Genomic DNA, 20,620 nt, shown 5'->3' on the forward strand with positions numbered 1-20,620 from the left:
CTTCGTGGAATTCTATTTTTAAGGATATGGATTTGAATATTTTTATATATTCAGTACTTGGTGCAGCCACGCCTTTCTAACGTTCCCTGTTTCTACGTTTTTGTTAAATCCTGTCTTCACCTGATCAGAGTTTGCACAAGCTGTAACCATTTGCACTGGTCAGAGCAGGTTATTCCCTTGGTTAGCTCTGAACCCCTGCACGCTCTGCGCACTGAACAGCAGTAATTTAGCTCAACCCAAAGCTGAGCTCTGAAACGGGGCCCTTCCCATGGAGCACAGAGCCTTCCCAGTATCCGGGGGAGCCGGGCAGCACAAGCAGCGCCTGGCCCAGCGCTGGGCACCCCGGCTCCGGGCACAGCCCCCGGGGATGGAAGCGCTCACCGGCTCCAACGCAGCTGCTGTGCGCCCGGGGCGGCTCCAACAGGGAACAAAACAGCGCAAATCATTTATTTGTGTGTGTGTGTGTGTGTGTGTGTGTGTGTGTGAGCCTGCCCAGCTCCTGCAGGGCCTAAGGATCATTAAATCCTGGAATCACAAAATGTTAAGGGTTGGAATGGACCTTAAAGATCAGCTTGTCCCAGGCTTGGGCACGGACAGCTCCCACACGGCTGCTCGAGGCTTTATCCAGCCTGGCCTTGAGCACTGCCAGGGTTGTGGCATCCACAACCGCGCAGGGTTCCAGTGTCTACCACCCTCAGAGTAAATAATTCCTCTCTGTTATCTAACCTCAGTTTCCCCGCTTTCAATCTGTACCCATTCCTCCTCGTCCTGTCACTTGCAGGTGCCAGCGCCTGAGGCACCTCCGAGAGGGGCACTCCCACCCCCGCTCCCCTCACGCCGTGCCCTCCCCTCACGGCGTTCCCTCCCTTCTGACAGAGCCCGAGGAGCGCAGGCTCCGCTCGTCCCCCGCCCCGGCGGCTCCCGGCCGCCCCTGCCCGCCCCGGGGGTGTATCCGGCCGGTCCCGCTCCGGGCACAGCTGCGGGCACGGCTCGGCCCGGCTGTCGGCCATGGCCCCGGGAAAGGCCCCGTGCCGGCGGCGCAGCAGCGACTCGGGCGTGGAGCCGGACCGCGGGGCGCTGCCCCGGGACAAGGAGCAGCGCACCCCGCTCTCCCAGAAGAAGAGGGACCAGCGCATCGCGCTCTTCCTCAGCGACTTCGACCAGCAGGGTAGGGCCGGGGCTGCCCGGGGTGGGGAGGGAACGGCGGCTCCGGGCCGGGGTCGCGCCCTTGTGCACGGCCGCCTGCCCCGCGCCCCGGGATGGAGGCTGATGGAGGCTCCAGGCGCTCCGACTGCCCGCTCGGATTCCTGCGGATAAATCGCTATAAATCGCTGCTTTAACTTTCTTTTATAGCGCGGTCTTGCAGCGCTTATACTTGGAAACATGTAACACGCATGGCAGTTAAGAGCGTGTTTTGTTTTAAAGCCAAGGAGCACATCCAGGAGATGAAGAAAGAGCTCGATTCACTTTTGCAGACAGCGGAGAAGGCGTTTGCGGTGGAGCTGCTGACGATGCCGGCTGCGTTCAGGAAGATGAAAAGGAAAGAGGTGCTCGGTGAGAGTGCAGATCAGGAGTGCTGTTACTGTTACGCAGCCGATGCTCGCTGAGCACTCCTGTTCTAGTAGACTGATCTGTGTAACTCAGGATACAGAATTAGTTGGTGACTAATCTGGAGAGTCTGTTACGTGTGCACTTAGGTAATATTATTTAAAGTCTGAAGAGACAAGAAATAATTACAAACCTACTGTTTTCTGGGTGTAAAACCAACCGTTTTTGTTCATCTGAAACTGTTCATCCTTAGCCACTGAGATTATTTTCTCATTGTCAATTTGAACTCTCCTGAGCCATTCTAATCTAGTCACATACCTGTGATGATAAGCAAACAAGTTTAATTTTACATTGATACATTGATGCAGAGGTTTAAGATGTTTACACCCAGCATCAGATGTATATTCTGGTGAGAGCTGATGTTTCTGGAATCTACCTTCCAGCTGGAAATTGTAGGGGCCACACAGAGATCAAACCTGAACCTCTTGAAGAACTTGAGTTTACTGTAAACCTGAGTATGTATTTTGGTGTCCTTCTGGAGAAACTTCTGCCCAAGAGCATTAGCTGTCTGCAGTGCAGTGTGAGCGTGTGGTGGTTCTTTGAATGCGGGGGATACTCTCTGTGCCTACACTCAGGATTATTTCAAGGACAACCACTGAAATGGCCTCAGATTTTCATTGTTATTTTGTAGGAGTGACTGTCCTACAAGACTGGAATCTTGTTCAAATGAAATACATATGCTGACCTAGGTAACTAAATGTTACCTATTTAACCACTGTAATCCTGAATTACTTGTTTGGCTTCTGAGCCCATAAGAATCTGAAGATAAAAATTATGCAAGTAATAGCATCTATATAAGTTATAATTTCTTGAGTTACAGATTTGCAAGGACGGGAGGAAGTGGCTCTTGCTGCTGCAGTGGTAAGTTTGTGTTTTCAAATCTTATCACAGTTTACAGAATAGAATTCTTCTCTCCCTGCTGTAAATCCAAATGACAGACAAATGATTTCATTTGGCTGTGTGTTTAAATAGAAGATGACATGAAATGACTCGGCAGCCAGATGGTGCAGTTATGAACATTACCTAAAGTTTTAGGATCATCTGCAGGCAGGAATTCAGATGTTTCCAAAAAAAGCCAAAAAAACAACTGGTGTTTAGCCAATCCCACTTCCTGTCAGTTGCTTCCATGCCCTTTTAGTTCACTGCCTCTTGTAACATAATATGCATCTACTGAGAAAAATCTGACGACCTTCCCTTGTTGGATAAATATTTTTTTCAGACTGACTGCTCTGTAGAAGACGTGCCAAATCCCAAACTGGTGAGGACCAACAGCAAAAAAGGCAGGTCAACTCATTAACATATAGCCTATGGTTCTTGCATTTTCTTTTTTTTTTTACTGGTTTGAACCGAGCGTTTGTAAATGAATGTTAAGCCTGAAGAATACAAGAGGGAAAAGTGCATTAAGAGACCCCCAGCATTCAGTGTGGAGGATCATGAGCTATGCTACTGTAGAGGTACTTCAAAGCATGAGATAAGAGCTTCAGTCCTTTGTATTCATCAGGGGAAATGGTGAGAAGAGACAGATTTAAGGCTCTACAGTATAGCAGGAGAGCTAGGAAAGTCACCCCTCTTTTCTTAAGTTTCCCTTAACATTCTGCCCATTGAGCTTTGTAAGAAAAATACAGTTTTTCTTCATATCCCCAAATATGCAATAAGGAGGATACTACCACTGGGGTGTAATTCTGTTTTGTCTGTGGGCTGAGGGATTATCTGGGGTCTTTTAACTATCCTGTGTGTCCCAGTGCCTGTGCTGAACACTCAGTTTGCTTTGACCTGTGTCCCAAGTGAATGACATTGGATGGCACAAGGGCCAAAGCTGTCCATGGGGGGGAAATAGGCTTCAAACATGAGGCTGAAGTGGTGTTTTGTGCTCTTCATGAGATCTTTATTTTCCTTGTCTTGCTAATACATTTATAGTTAAGGTAACTACAATTGTTGAATATGAAGATGCCAAGCACAGTTCTTCAAAGAAAATAACTAAAAAAGTAAGTTTATTCTGTTTTTATTCAAAAAACATAAGGACTTAATCAGTTTTGACCTGCCACAAGCCCTGCTAGATCCATGAGAAGGCAGGCCAGTGCTCTGCTGTCTCTTGGAAAAGTCAGGTTTTTTAATGTATTTGAAGTAAGGCAAGGCTAACTGTAAATTATTTTCATAATGAAATATGATATCTGCACTTCTAGTGACTAATTCACACAGGCTGGCAAGTATAGCTCCTCAGCCACACACTGATGTAGCAAGCTGACAACAAATACAAAAAAGATTCTGTGCAATTACAGACTTCTACTGTAAAAAGGCTTAAAAGTTGGAAGGGTGTATATTAGTTGGTTGGTTATACAGAACTTCAGTAGGAATAAATATGTTTTGGTATTATGAAACTTCTTTTAGGATGTATATTTGGCATTTTATATATATATCAAGGCAGCACTATGGGGCTGAATACCTTTTTTCAACAGGGAATTTTTACAATATTGTTTCCTGCAAATACCTATCACTTTGCTTTCAAATGCTACCTTTTTTAACTGCAGTCTTATATATAAATTTTTTAGATTTCCAAAACCAGGTCGCTGGTTTCACTGGCCTCTGGTTTAAGTGGCAAACTGAACTCTCTTTCTAGGTAAGACTGATCTTTGATAGCTTATTTAACTCCTCTGAATTTTTGAGTGCTGAACACAATTATTTTCAAATATAGTAGCTGAGATTTGAGCCCAATGGGAATACATCTGATAAGGACTCTTCCATAACCTGAGATGCACTGTGGTGATGTGAACCTGAGCAAAAAAAAACCTGTAGCTGATGAAGGCATAATGGGGCACAGTTCTGAACTTAGGGGAGCAGTACAGATTCCCAAACAATATTAATGGAAGACAGCATGTAAGGAAAGCATCTTTGCTCTGCTAGTACTACTGAATTGTTCTGTAATAAACACCTAACTTGGGTATTGCAGCCCTCCCTTGCCCAGTAACATAAATTATAATTGTGTTCTTGTATGATTTTAATCCCACTGTATCATGTTTACCTCAGGGCTTTTTCATGTGTTTTTCACACTAGATCCCTGTCACGGGGCACTTCAGCATTCTCTAATCCACTGTCCATCTACCTTCATCCTAGCTAGAACTTTACAGCAGATGATTAGGAAATAAATAAAAATAGTAAATGAACAAAATAAAACCCTGAGGCAATAACTACTTTTTTTAGTGTCTGTTTAGTGTAGCTTGCAGAAGGATGCTAAGTCTGTTTTCATTGCAGTGCCACAAATCTCAAAGCCACTCCAAAGGGAGCTAAAAGGTAAGGAGTTTTCAGTTTGCTCCTAATCAATAATTTTGTTCAATACCAAGACACTATGTAGTATTATCAATCTAGATGTAACAGATCTTCATGGTCTGCCACTAAATGGGACAGTAGGGGTGCCAAACCAGTTACATGTCCTGCTTTGGGTGTGGGTGTTAACTTACGTTATTGTGGAGGCACAGGATTTGATGTCCTAAGTTAGTTTAAATAAAATGTATTTAGAGTATAAATTCTCACTATTTACAGACTTACATTTCAAACTTGTTCTCAGAGCCCAACCTTGATTAAAATGTCACCAATATGGCTTTGTGAAAAGAAAAAGAAACCAATCCCCACAAACCCCTCAACCAAATACACTGATAATCAGTTCCTGGCATCTTGAATAGTCAAGATTTTTAGTTAGTATCATTCTGCATACACTACAGAGTTTGCTTTTTGCACAAGCTGAAGTGAGGGGGTGAACAACTTAAATGGGCCCTGAAACCAGTACGTGGTTCAGTTTCACCTTGGCCTGCTATAAATGTTTCCATGCAGAACACACCCAAATCTTACATTTTTAAAGTAAAATAATAACTGTTGTATCATGAAAACTTACAAATTCTGCATGGCATAAGGCACACCCTGTGCCTCTGAGAGGTAGCAGCTTTGGTATTTATTGATATCTCCCTCTGTAGTAGACAGATACAGCACATGTCTTATCTTAAGCCCTGAGGCACGAAGTTTCCTCTTTCCAAAACTGTAAACATTCACTGCTGATATTGGAGAGCGGATATTCTTGTTACTGAGTGGCCAAAATGTCATCTTGTGTCACAGGCTTACAAGGTTACTGCAGTGGCAGGGTCATAAAACGTTACCCAGCAGTGCCCATAAGTGCTGCTCGTGGTTGGATTTCTGTAGTCTCCTGGCAGAACTGGGAAAGTTTCAACATGACTGCCTCTCTCCTAGGTGTATTTCCTACCACTGGCATTTGCTTCACGCTTGAAAATTTCCAGCAGAGTTAAAAAGAAGAAAGTTAACCTCAAAGTAACATTTTCATTGTATTCTAGTGCTGGATTACAACAGACTGTCTCAAGAACTTTACCTGCCAGTGGAAGAGTTCAAGGCATGTTAAAGAGAAGTAAATCAGTACCTCAACACAAAAGTGTTCCATTTGTCAATATTCCCCTGGCTGATGGACAGGTATAATTTTTTTTTTTTTTAAACATTTTCAACTTGCAGTAGTTGATCAATGCAAATAGTCTGATAGTGATAGCTCTTGCTATTTCGAAATGAGATGCTGCTAAACAAAAGGAAAAATGGTTGCCAAAGTTTTGCAATGTACAGTGGAGCATGAGTTTCAGAGAAGCTGGGCATGCAAGAAAAATCTTTTAATCTTAAAATTGTTTCTCTTCACAGACACTCTGCACAGCTGGTGGAGACCTCCGTAATATTGATGTGCAGCTCCTCAATCAGGACACAGTTCAGCACATCCATAACCTGGTGGTAAGCTTGAACTAGACTTACAGATCTTGTATTCAGACACCTGGTCCCAGGCTTTCATGTCAGATTCTGTCATGAATGCAAATTTCAACTCTGGAGTTTAAGCCTCAACTAGTTGGCATCAGTTGGAGGGAGGGGAGAACTGCTGCACATGGATCATGTGTAAAAGTAACTGCACTTACATAAGCATGTGCAGTTTGGTGACAGCCTGAGGGGCCACAGGAGCATAAACTCTTCCTTCTGCAGTGCTCTGGTGGCTGTCCTGCCATGTCAGCAAACTGCCATTCTCTTATCTCTCATTCACAAAGCCTGACAAAGCTGCAGCTCGGTTTTGAGTCTTCTTACAATCCATTATTCTGTGTCCCTTGCTGAGTAAGAACTATACACCTGTAAAGTCCCTGCTGCAGTTGAACAGGAACTGCTTTAGAGGTTGTGAAACAAAATAAAGTGGAACAGAACTTTGTAGCACCTACTGCCCAACCCTCCTGAAGATGAGGGTACCCTAGGCTATTGTTTGAAGGAATGGAAGTTATCCAGACATGAGATGCTAACCAGTGTACAGCTGTGCAGGTACAGAGACCAGCGCAGCTGAGTCAGGCTAAAGGCCTGGAGCTGTTCTGTGGTTTTGCTATGGCCTGGCCTCTGCAGGCAGACAGTGGGGAGTGGGTAAGTGCTCACTGCTTGCTTTAACAGTAGGCACCTTTATTCCAAGTTCTTTCAGGCAGCTTGAGCTAAATTGAATTTTCTCCCCCTCAGAGTGAGCTGACTGTACTATGTGGAAAGGTAACACCTAAACCAAGTTAATGGAACTGTCTTGTGACTACAGAACACTGGTGACTGCTCTTGCCTGCTGCCTCCAAGGTGTTGAAATCATGTCTATTATGTCTTAATAAAGCTGTATACTGCCCAGTAAATGTTTATATAAGCTTTTATATCATGTGATGTGTCTTTTTAAGTTCCTGTTATGAAGGATAGCAAAGCAGAAGAAAATTATACTTTTTCCTTATAAAAGGCTAAGGTTAGATTTTAACTAGGGTCACAGCAAAATGAACAGCAAGGGGCTGTATATAGGAAATAAGTTTCTCTAATATCAACTCACAAACTGAAATACAAGGTACTAAATTTTTGAACAGCCTTAAGACACTTCAATAACTTTAGGTGTGTGGTAGCATGTATGAATCTAACACAGGAATAAAATATATTTCCAGTCCTGTGTGTGACATGACAGTAATGTGCAAGATGACAGGTAAAATTAGAATTTATCAGGTGCTGCTGGCAGGAGCCCAAATTAATGCCAGCTGAGGACTGAAGCAGAACTGCCCTACAGTGATCAGCTCTTCCTCCACCTTTTCAGGTCAGCCATCTGAAAAGTTACCATGAATCCCTTCCTCTCTCCCCCTTCAAAAAAACAATCTGAATGGGGATTAAACGTTTAGAGTATTACTCTATTTTGCAAGGACTTACTAGCAGAAGACAAGTGTTGTAATTGTTTAAGCACTGCAGGTTACAAGGACTGACCCCTTGGTGACATCAGTCAGGAGAAAGGATCAGCATGTAACCATGGCTTCACAAAAAGCAACCCCAAATTTTAATAAATGAAAATAAAAGACCCACTAGAGAATGCCACATCATAAGTCAGTACTGAAATACAGATCAAACAGTATTTATTTTTGCTTCATTTTTAGAGTCTATAACAAGGATGTTCAGCAACACTCAAATGCCAATGCCTACCCAAGCACATTGAAACCCTTGGAGTTTGTCCCTCCAACCTCATCAACAAAGTGTCAACAACTATCAGAAAAATAACTAAACAAAGTCACACTTCTGATTTGTAAAGAAAAGTAGAGCTTCAACTTTCTCACTTAAACAGGAGAGAAACCTTGCTATAGAGGCAGCTTACCAACCCAACACTGTTCATGCACAACAGTTCCTTAGTTCAGGTCATAGTTTTGCTTTGTTCTGGCATTTTGGACAATTAATAGTAATAGAACTGCAGCTGGAGATCTTAATATCTTCATACTTAAACCAAAGTGCAAACTACTGGAAAAGTAACAAAACCATCTACATTTATTATGTTTCCAGGTTAAACAATTCTTCTTTTAAACTGGAAACATTTCTCTAGGAAGTGAGGCTGAATCAGACTTTGAATAGGATTCAAAGGCTAAGAGAAAGACACCATTATTTCAAAATTTAATCATTCCCCATTTAAGGGGTTTGTTATCTTTAGCGTGAATTCAGATATCCTTGTGTTTTCTTCACACAAAGGGGACATGGCTGCAGCCTTCCCTGTGCCCATTTAGTCATCTCTCATTTCAGGAGGAGACTCTAATGTGGCACACAATTGTTATCTAACCTTCTCCTGGTCTTAAGGCAGCTTCAGCCTCCCTGTGTTTATAAAATATCTATCATCTACATAGTCTCTTCATACACAGACTAGTTAAAGCCACTGGAAAAGTAAGAGTTACAAGGCAAAAGAAATATATTATACACCAACTGCTTTTATTTAATTTCAGAAACCGTTCACAAGATGGTAAAAAAAAAAACTTACAACCACTTCTAATTTAGTCTTTCATTGTTCCCAGTCAGCTCTAAACCCATTATGTGCAAAGCCCATTTACCATGCATCTAGATGATAGATACAGGCTATGAAATTCTTGATTCTACTTGTAGCAGCTTATGCAGGTGCAGCCAAATACCAAGCCTCAGGACAAATTGTACACAAACTTTACAATGTAGAATTTGAATTTAAAATATGAAACTTAAAATCTACACAAAACTGGTAAAAATCAAGCACAGATACGAGGACAAACTTAAAACCCATGTGAAAAGGAGTCTCGTCTTCCTTTCAAGTGCTTTATTCTGCTACACAGTCAAAATGAAGATGTAAGCTTGTGGTTAGTTTAAATTACACTCTGTAGATACTATAGACCAATTTAAAAGTTACACATACAGCAATAGATGTCCATTGGTTCATCTGGATTACTTATACAATCCAGCTGGATTGTTGAAAACAAGTCAGGCAAAATTTGAAAGAAAATCCTTGTGCAACTTTTTAGACAAATGTTTACTGGTGGGCACACTGTACCCCAGGTCCATGATGGCTGCTTTCTTCATCAGAACTATCATTATAAGCTTCACGTCTCTGGCCACCACCTGAACCACGAGTGGTATCAAATTCTTGAAGATCTACCTCTTCTGCATCACCAATTACATTGGGAAATTCTGGTCTAGCTGGCAGAAGATCTTCAAGTTCCTGCCCCAAAAAAAGAAATGCATTCAGTATTGCATCTACAAGACCTAAATGAAGTGACTGGGTCCCATAACTTTGAGACACCTCTAAGAGCAGGTTTGGATTAGAGGTCTGTGCTGATGAAAGCCCTGAACTGCAGAGTCATTTAAAAGTATTTGTATCAACTGGAAGACACCACTTCAAGAAAACCAACAGCTCCACATATCATGAACCAAAAGTGCAATCAGTAAATACAGTTGCACTCCATAAACTTATCACGCAGCAACAGAAAGATTCTCCTCCTGCCCTCATCTGTGCACCATCTGCACAGCTCTTAAATACAGCTTCCATAAATTCATATTTCAAGGGCTATTTCCAACTAACACACGGCCCATAAAAAAGGTTAAAAGAACTTTACTGGTATCTGAATTTAAGCAGTGAGAGCAAGCTCATGAGGTACAACATAGGCTCTTTGCACACACTGTCAAGTAAGACACCACATTTATGTTTGAACAACTACTTACTGAAAGCTTTTCTGGGCTAATCCAGTTATTTTCAGGAAACTGAACATCAAATTTAATGTAGAGATCCCCCTTCTCAAAAGGATTGCGATACTGTGGCATTCCTTCCCCTCTGACTACACGAACACAACCTGGAATTCAAAGAGAAGTAAAGTAATCAGCAAAGTGCTGCTGCAGAGCCATTCTCTCTCCATACAGTTCTGTTTCCCCAGCCTAGGCTCAGTTAACAGGACACCAAGGGTGGGATTAAGTGCTGAAGAATCACAAAAGCATCATCAAAAAAATCCTTATCAGGTCAAGCCTACCTGGTTCAATGACTTTTCCAGGAGGGTATTTAACCACAATCTGACGTCCATCAAGGTGCTTAAATGTGAACTGAAATCCACACAGTGCTTCAACGAGTCCAATCTTGTGTGTCATATGCAAGTCATTCACATCTCGCTGGAACACCTGGGAAACAAAGGAGATATCCTTTCTAGTACTAGAATCACAGACTCATTATTGAGAGTTCATAATTATTTATCCTTAAAATTCAATGTCAGAGCAACAGCCTTTGCATGAAGTGAACCTGATTTTATTAATTCAGATGGTTTAGCACGCTTGGGAAGTTTGTGCCTGACCAAGTGCCATCTAAAATAAGCCAAACCACACCACACACCAAGGTAAGATTCAAATTAAACCAGGCCCGTACAGCACCCCCAACATCTTCTGCACAAGAAACCTATAAACAAAACTGACAACAGTTTGACACTATTTCACCTGCACTGGAGTTTATAAACAACATCTTTGTTTTTCAGCTCTTGTCCTCAAGCATATCTGCTTTAGCTCCCTTGACCTTACAGCAGGACTTTGATCACTTAGTCCACAGCTGTCAGGAGAGATCTTTAGGCCACATAACTCAGGATTCTTATTAGAGTAAATCTTAAAATTTGTCCACTGACATAACCATGACTCCCATCTCAAGAGAAATTTTAAGAACCAAGTCCATCTAGTTTTACTCACTAGGACAAAGTACAGACCGGCAAATTAGCAGTCCTTGACACAGCTTTGAAAAGCTTACTAAGTACCTAATTAGCAGATGACCAACATTACATCCACATTACATCCTTAATACATGACCGCAGTTTAAATTTGTACCCCATGCTAACCTGTCCCAACAGAAAACTCCTCCTCGAGTGCAACACACAAACTGTTTCTTATTTCATCATAGTTATTAGAATTAAAAAAGGAGCAGCCACCTTAATTCTGCCCCACATGAGTTTTAACAGAAGATAAATTGCAGTATTTAATTCCAAAGTGCAGTGATTCCAGCATACAGTGAACGTAAGTCCTACCAAACCAGTATAAAAGAATAATGTTTGTTTTGTCAAGTTAATCAGCAACATCACCATTTTGTGTTATTTCCAGAACCACAGTAGCAGAGACAGAAAGCACCATCTGGGGGTTTTATCAGGAGTTCCCTGCCATGTCACAAGACATGGAAAAAAGCCACACTTAGAATTTTGTTAGTGTCACGAGCAAAGCAGACTAAAGTTAACATCCTGAATGGCTCTTCACTGCATCCACTGTACCAAAGTCAGTCAGGGCTTACCTGAGAAGCTACCTCTTGCTAGCATTAGGAGGCACCAGAAGCTGCCAGTCCCCTGGCTAAGGACTTGCCCAGTTTTTCTGGCTCACCATGAAAGCAGTGTTACACACTATAAATCTATTAAAAGCTATTCCCCATCTCTCCCAAAGCTGCAACTGTATCAGTTACTTTAATTTAATGGCTATCTATGTAACTTAAATATTAACAACTGGAATAGAAAGCATTTAAAATATAAAATCAAAAGCATTACCTCATTCTCCTTCTCTTGGAGTAAAAGGACAATATCCCCTGGTTCCACACCGGGAGCCTGATCTGCTTCTCCACTGAATGTAATTCTTTGCCCATGTTTCATGCCTTTATCTACATGGACTTCAAGTATTTTTACCTCTTTGATCACCTTCTTCCCTTCACATTTTTTACAGCGGTCTTTTTCATTAATTACTTCACCTAAATAAAGACAAATTTTGAGTTCAGAGATTTTGACATAGTCGCATCCAATTCCTAGGAAAAACTATTTGAAAGCAAGCTGAAGAATTTCTGCAACACAAGTAGTGATTTCAATGTTGCTTTATAAATTCCTCACAAGAGAAAATCCAGGCTTCATTTACTCTAGCTGAGAAAGGGGGAAGGAAGAAAAAAATAAAAGTTCCCTGACTGCCTCATCTCCCAGAATACTCCCACAAGACAGCCCTGAGTAAATGCAGCCAGCAGAACTATAGACTCTTGCATACAAAAACAGGGAAAGGGAGCCAGTCACATCAGATTCACCCATACAAAGGTAATTATTGTTTCCAGCAAACTGAAGGGTGACAATCCAAAACGGCTCTGTTCTAGCTCACCTTTATTTTTCCAGTGAGCTCTTGTCTCTATACACAGTAACCAAAGTATTAGGGCACATGGACTGTAAGATTTCGGTACTAAGTGCCACAAGCAGATGCATTTGGCTTAAAATATTAAGCTTCTCACCTTAAACCACCTTTCTGTGAAACAAAGCATAACATTATGATGGAAGTTGAAACTACAAAGTATGTAGGTTAGGCATATGAACATCATTTATGAAATGTTTTGACAGGTCACACAATACAACTCTTTGTAGCTTGAGTGTTGTGACGAGTAAAGTCATCCAGAAGGTGATGTTACTACTCTGCTAACTGCAGAATACATAAAAAGAAATCATATGAATTGCTGAACTTGCTATCCCTAAACAGAACCAATTCAGGCAAAGATATCATCTTAATTTGAAGAAGTTAAAAATTTATCTTTAGGTTCCCATTTTTAACCTACGACAGTCCTTGGATATCAGGAGATACAAAAAGACAAATAGCTCCTAAACCAGCAACATCTTGGTTTTTACTTTAACACAAGAGTAATAGCAGTAAGTAATATTCACATCTAAGTGTTTTTAAAGATGATCAATCCCTACTGCTTGAGCTTCTAGACTGTCTTTCAGTACATTAAACACTGTAAATCTTGCTGCTGTTCTGAGTGAAATGATTTCTCCATGCTGCCACCAGAGTGAGATGCAGCTGACTGGGTAAGGGCAGAAGTGTCCTGGATAAGTTCCTCCTGAGATTTGAGCAGGAGGCTGGATCCAAGCAAGCACATTTAGTAACGGAGCAGAGCCTGGCCTACCTTCTCCATTGCAGTCGGAGCACACGGACTGCATCTGCTGCACCATTCCCGGGGCCAGCTGCCGGATCATGATGCGCACGCCCCGGCCCCGGCAGGCGTTGCACTTCTGAACGGAGCCAGCCTTCCCTCCCTGCCTGCAGCACAAAGCACCAGTTGCATGAAAAGGAAGTTCTTCAGAAAGAAATCAGAAGCCCCCCTCCAGTGTTGCTTTGATTTTTTAAGATTTTCTGAACCTTCTGATGTTTATATTCTTGTAACGAACTTTCTCACACACTTTCTCTTAATAACTAATTGTTTTACATTCTTTTATGGAGGAGGAGAAATTTAATAAACTATTAATTTGTCCAGTGTCATTGGAGAGGTGGCACTTTCACCTTCCAATGCACTGTCACTTTTGAAAATCTATAAATGTTGAAGTCAAAAAATAAACTTCCCTTTTTCACCTTATAAACAGTGTGTGCGTGTCGCGTTGTTTCGTGTCCTACAGCAGCACTCCAGCAGCAGGTTAGCATGCCTACATGCCCAACTGCACTGCCAATTGCAGTTAGGTTCTCTGCTCTCCCACCCTTCCCCCACACAAAGCCCTTGAATAGTTCCAGTTCCATCAACAGCATCATTCAAGTTCAACAATTTGCCGGTCTGAAGGCAGGCTCCAGTAAGTCAAATACTGATAAAGATCTGACACAGGAGATCCTTCATTACACTGTCTGCCAACGAAGCAACCAGAGAACTCAAAAATACAAACAAACTTACCCATTACATGCACTACAAAGGACATTCTTGCTAAGTTGTAGTTTAGTTGTCTTTCCATTGTACAGATCTTCTAAAGAGACTCTACAAAATAAAGTATTTCTCCTGGGTTATCATTTAACAACTTATTTTCCCCACGTAATTAAAATACTTGCCTAGGACAAATAAAAAAAACCAACCTAGATATTCCTAACAAGACTACATCTGCTATCAAAGTAAGATTTTAAGCGCCATTTTGGCTTCTCCAAAGAGTTACTGAAAAAAAATTCCATACGTATCAATATACACTTGTAAATCTGAACATAGTTTTAGAGAAAAGCTGTAATTTAATCAGAATAAACCAGACAGGGTTGGTTGTGTTTCTCAATAGGAAACAAGCTTATCTAGAATTTTAGGTGCTATTATACAGTCATAATTAATTATTAATTTAAGTTCTACCAGGCAGGTGAGAAACAAGTCTCTGTAAACACCCCAATCATATTGTCTATTGCATAAATCATAAGAACACGTATAGAGTACTTACTACTGTACTGGGTTTTCCACACAAGAGAGTTCAGTGGGGAGGGCTTAGCATGTCCCCAGGGCCACTTAACTTTTTAGTGCTTCTCCTAAAAGGCTTTGCTAGTGGATAGGAATTTTAACTCCATGTATTAAGTTGTATTGAGAACAGGTTGCCCGGCAGCAGTATTTACAAATAACAACAAAATCAAAGCTCATTAATAATACACCATGGAGTACTAGCAACTAAACAAGCAAGCATGTGAAGCTAGACTTCACCAAGCAGTTTGCCAACCACAGGAAAGATGTTGCTTAACTGAAGTTCTGAAAAGGGACCTGCTCAGCAGGCAAAAAGCCAGCCATGACTGCAAGAAGCGATCTCCGAAACACAGATGTGATATTCAAGAATGGTTTTGAATAAATAAACAAAACCAAAGCCACCACACAGACTTCTCCATTAATTATGAGGTTGAACCATAGTTCCAGCTGGCATTGCCCTATGAATTCAAGTCTTTCCTGAGCACCTCCACAGACCAGAATCTGCCCGGTGAGTAATACTTGGCTGTTGAAGGCTTTTCCAGATTAGAGCCAAACCAAACATAATTAAGGAGCAAAACAAAGAAAATAAAGTTAGCAAAGCGCATAATTCAAATAACCTGGCAAAGTATTTGGTAGTTCCTAGATTAACCAACCAATGAAAGTAACTCCAGAGTACTGGCCCCTGCTCGACACACAACATGCAGCTCTGAAGAGTAGAGCAGACTGCAGAGGATCTCAACTGAGAAGTCTATCAAGAATAGAAACCAGCAGAGTTTCTATGGTCAGGAAAGCTTCCAAGTACAAGTTGCAGCATCAAGGTACTCACTTGAGTGGATGCACCATATCTTCTCCTCTTCTTCTACCATTGCGACTTCTACTCTGGCCGCCCATGAAATTGAACAATCCACCACCAAAGATATGGGAGAAAATATCGTCCATGCCACTGCTTCCACTCCCTTCTCGGAGCCCCTGCTCTCCATATCTATCATACAGCTCTCGTTTCTCAGGATTCGACAATACTTCATAGGCAAAGCTTATTTCTTTGAACTAGAAGAGGAAACAGAGTCACAACAGTGCATGATAATTCAGAACTTCAAGGCAGCATTTTGTGAGTTTCTCCCCCTGCACGAACACCTATCAATTAAGAAGGTACACAATGAAGCACTTTTCCACCCTTACTTTAACACAACTTATTCTTAGCAAGACTTGAAAGTTAGACATGGGCTTAGTTTTGTTACATCTTACCACAAAATAAGACATATTACTGCAAAATTTGGTTTGCTTTGTTCTTTACTAGCATAAGATAGATTTCTTACAAATTAAAAAGAAAAAATCCAACCCAAAAAAAACCCCAAGAACACAATAGTGCAGAAGCCAAAAGGCAGAATATCCAACAGTTACATATTAACAGCAGAGACTTCAACATGTTGGGCACTTCAAATACACTAACAATTAAGTAGCTGACTGAAAGGTATATTAATGTGTTTGGCAAATTAGTATCTTTTCACAGTCATCTCTGCTCACCTCTAAGCAGCCATCAGAACTTCAATTTGGTTAAAGATAATCAGCTGAGTCAACTTAATTGATGATTTTTAAATTGCTTTCAGCGTAACAAATCTAATTCAATCTTCCCACATATGTAATTTGGTTTATGCTGCAGCAGTTTTAAGAATCTCTACACATACATTTCTCCATGGTGGAAAAACTTGAAAAATTTACAATCATTTTCAAATTCCTACAGAGATGCCAAGGTCAGATGACATTATCTCAGCAAATGAGAAGCAGTTTTTTCCTCATTACCTTCTCAACCTATTTGAGCCAACTGCTGCATTTTGTCATGAGGTATGCTGGCAGATTTTGATATTGGGGAGAAGTTGACCAGACAATACTCCCTCTCACAGTACTGCTGAACAAACTAAACAGCAAGCCCCCAACACCTGTATTCAGTTCCTTAGATGCTACTGTAAAAGAAAACTTAAAGTTTTAAAAAAAAAGAAAATATGAGTCTTTCTTACTTTGTCCCCTGCATTTGGATTCTTATCAGGATGGTATTCCTTGGCCAGTTTTCTGTATGCCTAGTTGAAAGAGGTAGAAAATTACTTCAAATTTCCATTAATCAGTTCTTTTCTGAGAACCTCAAGCAATGTCCTCAGGAAAAAGAAAACACTAAAAAAGCGAAGCATAAATACTGTAGTGTTTCAAAGCCACTAATGCATTGATATGATCGAAAAAAAAATTAATATCACTACATGTATACATTAACCAGACTTGCATTCACACACAGCTATGGCACACAAAAGCTAGAACTAGTTCTCCTGCTTATCCTCATTAACTTCGAGGGAGAATCCCATTTGACTTTCATGGAAATGATTTACTCTTTAGAACCCACTCAAACCCTAGACCACAGCAGTAAATTTGAACCCGTTTGTCTTTGCCCTCAACCACAGCAGTGCACTAACAACAAAATGGCTGCCTCAGCTTCCCATTCAACCCTACAACCACTGCTCACAACAACCATTTCCTTCTCCCCTACCTATCACTAATGGAAGAGTTCACCTCCATTTGAGCTCAGTGTACGAGTTACACGTGCAGAAACGTACACGGCACTGCTTTTATTTAAGCTCCTTGCTGTAAATCAGTAGGAGTAAGTACAGACAGATCGCCAGAAGGGACTTTCCAGACTGCTTTTTTGTGACCAGCACTCTGACACCCCGGACCATCGCTGGTTCTCCAGCAGCCCTTCATCTGTGCTGCTTACACTTGAGAGGATCAAAGCAAACAGCACAGCAGGCAGAGACTTCTCCCACTGGAGCTCGTGGCAGTAGAAACTTCAACCCTCCTCTACTCCACCTCAACACCCCTCAGAAGCAATCAGGGCACAGATATCAACAAATTACATCGTATACAGTCTTTTATTTTTGAAATTACACCTATTAAAAAAGCTACAGTGATGCAACAGCAAAAAACTGAGGTATCAATTCCTGGAGAGGATATTTCAAACACTTTATTTCTGAATAACTGAGCACCTAAACTAACTCTTTAGAACTACAATGTTAAGAGCATTACACACAAAGCTTTAGAGAAATCACAACTTCTCAGCTTCTGAACAAATTTCCCTTTTTTATATCCACACTATTCTCATTATTGATTTTATCGTGAAACACTCTTCACTTTTGCATGCAATCAAGACATGATAAAGAACTAGTGAAATAAAAACAATGTTGATATTACAAGCCTAATATTCTAAAGCACAGTAAGTGTAAAAACTAAAACTCATACATCTTACTGGACAAATCGTCCATGAGGAACAAAGCATAATGTTCCACAAACCTGTGTATTCTATGTCATAATGGATGTCCTCCATATATTTGAAGCATTACAAACAAGAAAAAAACCAAAACACCACTAAACTGATAACCTAACATTATCTAATCAGGAAAAAAGGAGCTTGCAGTGGTGATCTTTAAAAAGAGAAAACCCTCACATCTTTTCTGACAACAGCATTCCAGGCCAGAGCAACTCTTACAACTACCCATGGCCCTCTAAAGAGGGCCATCACTATTTCATCAGAACCAAATCCAGAATCAAGGTCTACACTGGAAACATATATAACTTCAGTAAAAGTTAATTTAGCCACTGTAATAGCCTGTTCTCTCAGCCCCTTCAGACCAAGATTAATTCTCAATTTTTCTATACTGTTATACACGTTAAAATACCACATTTTAAAGCAGCCATGAAACCTCTCAATGACAATAAGATATACAGAAACTCCTTGGTGTTGCAGACAGTTGGAAAATTTACATTCCATGATTAGTCTAATATGTGGTAATTAATACTGGGCGGTGCAGGCTATCTTAGCAGAAAACTGCTTTGGTTTTCACCTTAAAGGACACAGATCGCTTGAAGAGACCTCTGTAATAAAACAAAATATTCTGGTGGGCAGTGCTGTATACTAAACACAACCTTCTCACAGCCTGCCCTCCATCTCCAGCACAATTTCAACACTGCAATTGCCTATCCCTGCACAAATTAGGCTGCCGCGTGCATGACGGGTAAGGCGCAGTTGTTGGTGCCAGCACCACCCACCCGCGGAAGCCTCTGCTAGTGAACCGTCTGGTTCATTCTCCTCCCTCACGTGGAAACGGTCATTAAGGCCTCCACGGGAAAAAAAAAAAGAAAAAAAAAAGAAAAAAAAAAAAGGAAAAAAAAGAAAAAAAGAAAGAAAGAAAAAAAAAGTGCTTAATACGTTACGGGATGGAATTGCTATAGCGACGACCTGGTTCCAAGTTTTCACCTCCCCTCTTTGTTTACCTCGCCTTCCCGCGTTCGGCCTGGGAGGAATCGCATCTATGAGCGAAACCGAATCCTCCCAAGGCCCGCACGTGGGGCGGACAATGGCACCGGAGAGGCTCGACCCGCGGGGATTCTCACCCCCAAAAAGCCCTCGCGGCCGCGCACGGCGCGGTGCCGCGGGGGCGGGAAGAGCCGCGTCCCGCCCGCGCCCGGAGCCCACGCGGGACGCGCCGGGCCAGGGACGCGGCGAGCGCGGCCGGGCCCCGCCGCCCCCTCCTCCCGCCGGGCCCTTGCCCTGCCCGCGGCCTCCCCCGACCGCTCGGCCCCGGGCGCGGCCTACCGGGCACCGCGCCGCGCCCGCACCGCGGCCTCAGCCCCGCCGCCCGCGGGCTGCCCCCCGCGCCCCGCCCGGCCCCGCTCCCCTCGCCGCCCGCCCGCCCGCGGGGCCCTGCCCGGCCGGGCCCACCGCCCCCCCGCCGCCCGACCTCCGCCCCTCCGCCGCACCTTCTTGAGTTCATTGTCGGAGGCGCCGGGCGGCACGCCCAGGATGTCGTAGAGCTTCGTGTCGGCCACGTTGGCCATGGCGGGGCGGCGGCGGGGCCGAGCGGGGCCGGGCGGGCCGAGGGCGGCGCGGGCAGGGCCGAGACCGGCGGCAGGACGCGGACACGGACCGGCCGCGACGTCACCGCGCACGCGCTGCGTCACCGCGCCGCGACGCGCGAGGCGCGCGGCCCCGCCCCCGCGGGCCCCCTGACCCAGTTCCGGCGCGGCGCGGCAGGGGGCGCTGCGCGCGGGGCCGCGAGGGCACGGGCGGCGCTCCGGAACAGCGCCCTCAGCTGGCCCGCCCGTCACTGCAGAGCCAGCGGGCTCCGAGACGAGCTCTGAGATCGCCCAGTCCCACCTCTGACTGAACGCTTCCATGTCAACCAGACCCTGGTACTGAGTGCCCTGTCCAGTCTTTTCTTAAACACCCCCAGGGACGGTGACTCCACCATCCTCCCTGGGCAGCCCGTTCCAATATCTGTGAAAAAATTGGACCTTATGTCCGACCTGACGTCAGTGCAGCTTAAGACTATTCTCTCATCCTGTCTCTGCCTGGAAGAAGAGCCTGAGCCCCACATGGCTGCGCCCTCCTTTCAGTGAGTTGTAGAGAATGATAAGTTCACCCCTGAGCTTCCTTTCCCCAGGCTGAGCCCCCCAGCTCCCTCAGCTGCTCCTCAGCAGACCTGTACTCCAGATTCTTCCCCAGCCCCATTGCCCCCTCTCTGGACTTGCTTCAGCACCTCAATGTCCTTCCAGAACTGGACACAGCACTCGAGGTGTGCCCTCAGCAGTGCCCGGTACACTGGGACAATCACTGCCCTGCTCCTGCTGGCCACCCCGTTCCTGATACAGGCCAGGGGCCGCTGGCATTCTTGGCCACCCGGGCACACCTGGCTTATGACAGCCTTTGTTGACAAGCACCTCCAGGTCCTTTTGCACCAGACACTTCCCAGCCGCTCTGCCCCAGCCTGGAGTGCCGCAGGGTGTTATTGTGGCCAAAGGGTGCGACTGGCATTTGGTCCTGCTGAACCTGAAATGCCAACACTGTTTGTCTTGGCCTGAAATTTTGAACCTGTCCTTGCACCCATGTCCCCCAGACCCCCGGCTCCTGCATCCCCAAGCATGTCACTGAGGTCATGGGGCACCTGC

At 43.5% G+C, this 20,620-nt stretch overlaps 2 protein-coding genes across 3 annotated transcripts; one reads left to right on the plus strand and one right to left on the minus strand.

The window, feature by feature from the left end:
- The first annotated feature begins 527 nt into the window (after positions 1 to 527).
- LOC119705584 (borealin-2-like) lies at positions 528 to 13,326 on the plus strand. 2 transcript variants are annotated; one of them, XM_038148172.1, is made up of 10 exons: positions 528 to 1,168; positions 1,426 to 1,554; positions 2,429 to 2,469; positions 2,828 to 2,888; positions 3,526 to 3,593; positions 4,158 to 4,225; positions 4,858 to 4,896; positions 5,946 to 6,078; positions 6,295 to 6,381; positions 13,231 to 13,326. In XM_038148172.1, the coding sequence occupies exons 1-10, from the start codon at positions 1,009 to 1,011 to the stop codon at positions 13,252 to 13,254; spliced, it is 810 nt and encodes a 269-aa protein (XP_038004100.1). In that variant the 5' UTR covers positions 528 to 1,008; the 3' UTR covers positions 13,255 to 13,326. The 2 variants fall into 2 exon arrangements, with proteins under 2 accessions (XP_038004100.1, XP_038004099.1); XM_038148171.1 differs by lacking the exon at positions 13,231 to 13,326 and adding an exon at positions 7,135 to 7,310 and having other exon boundaries at positions 531 to 1,168.
- On the minus strand, positions 8,021 to 19,626 carry DNAJA2 (DnaJ heat shock protein family (Hsp40) member A2). The gene is made up of 9 exons (XM_038148170.1): positions 19,433 to 19,626; positions 16,651 to 16,710; positions 15,462 to 15,682; positions 14,102 to 14,182; positions 13,349 to 13,482; positions 11,967 to 12,163; positions 10,434 to 10,578; positions 10,132 to 10,259; positions 8,021 to 9,631 (listed from the first exon to the last, which is right to left on the minus strand). The coding sequence occupies exons 1-9, from the start codon at positions 19,508 to 19,510 to the stop codon at positions 9,443 to 9,445; spliced, it is 1,233 nt and encodes a 410-aa protein (XP_038004098.1). The 5' UTR covers positions 19,511 to 19,626; the 3' UTR covers positions 8,021 to 9,442.
- Between the last annotated feature and the right edge of the window lie 994 nt (positions 19,627 to 20,620).

Source organism: Motacilla alba, chromosome 11 (assembly GCF_015832195.1).
Source record: "Motacilla alba alba isolate MOTALB_02 chromosome 11, Motacilla_alba_V1.0_pri, whole genome shotgun sequence".
Lineage (NCBI taxonomy): Eukaryota > Metazoa > Chordata > Aves > Passeriformes > Motacillidae > Motacilla > Motacilla alba.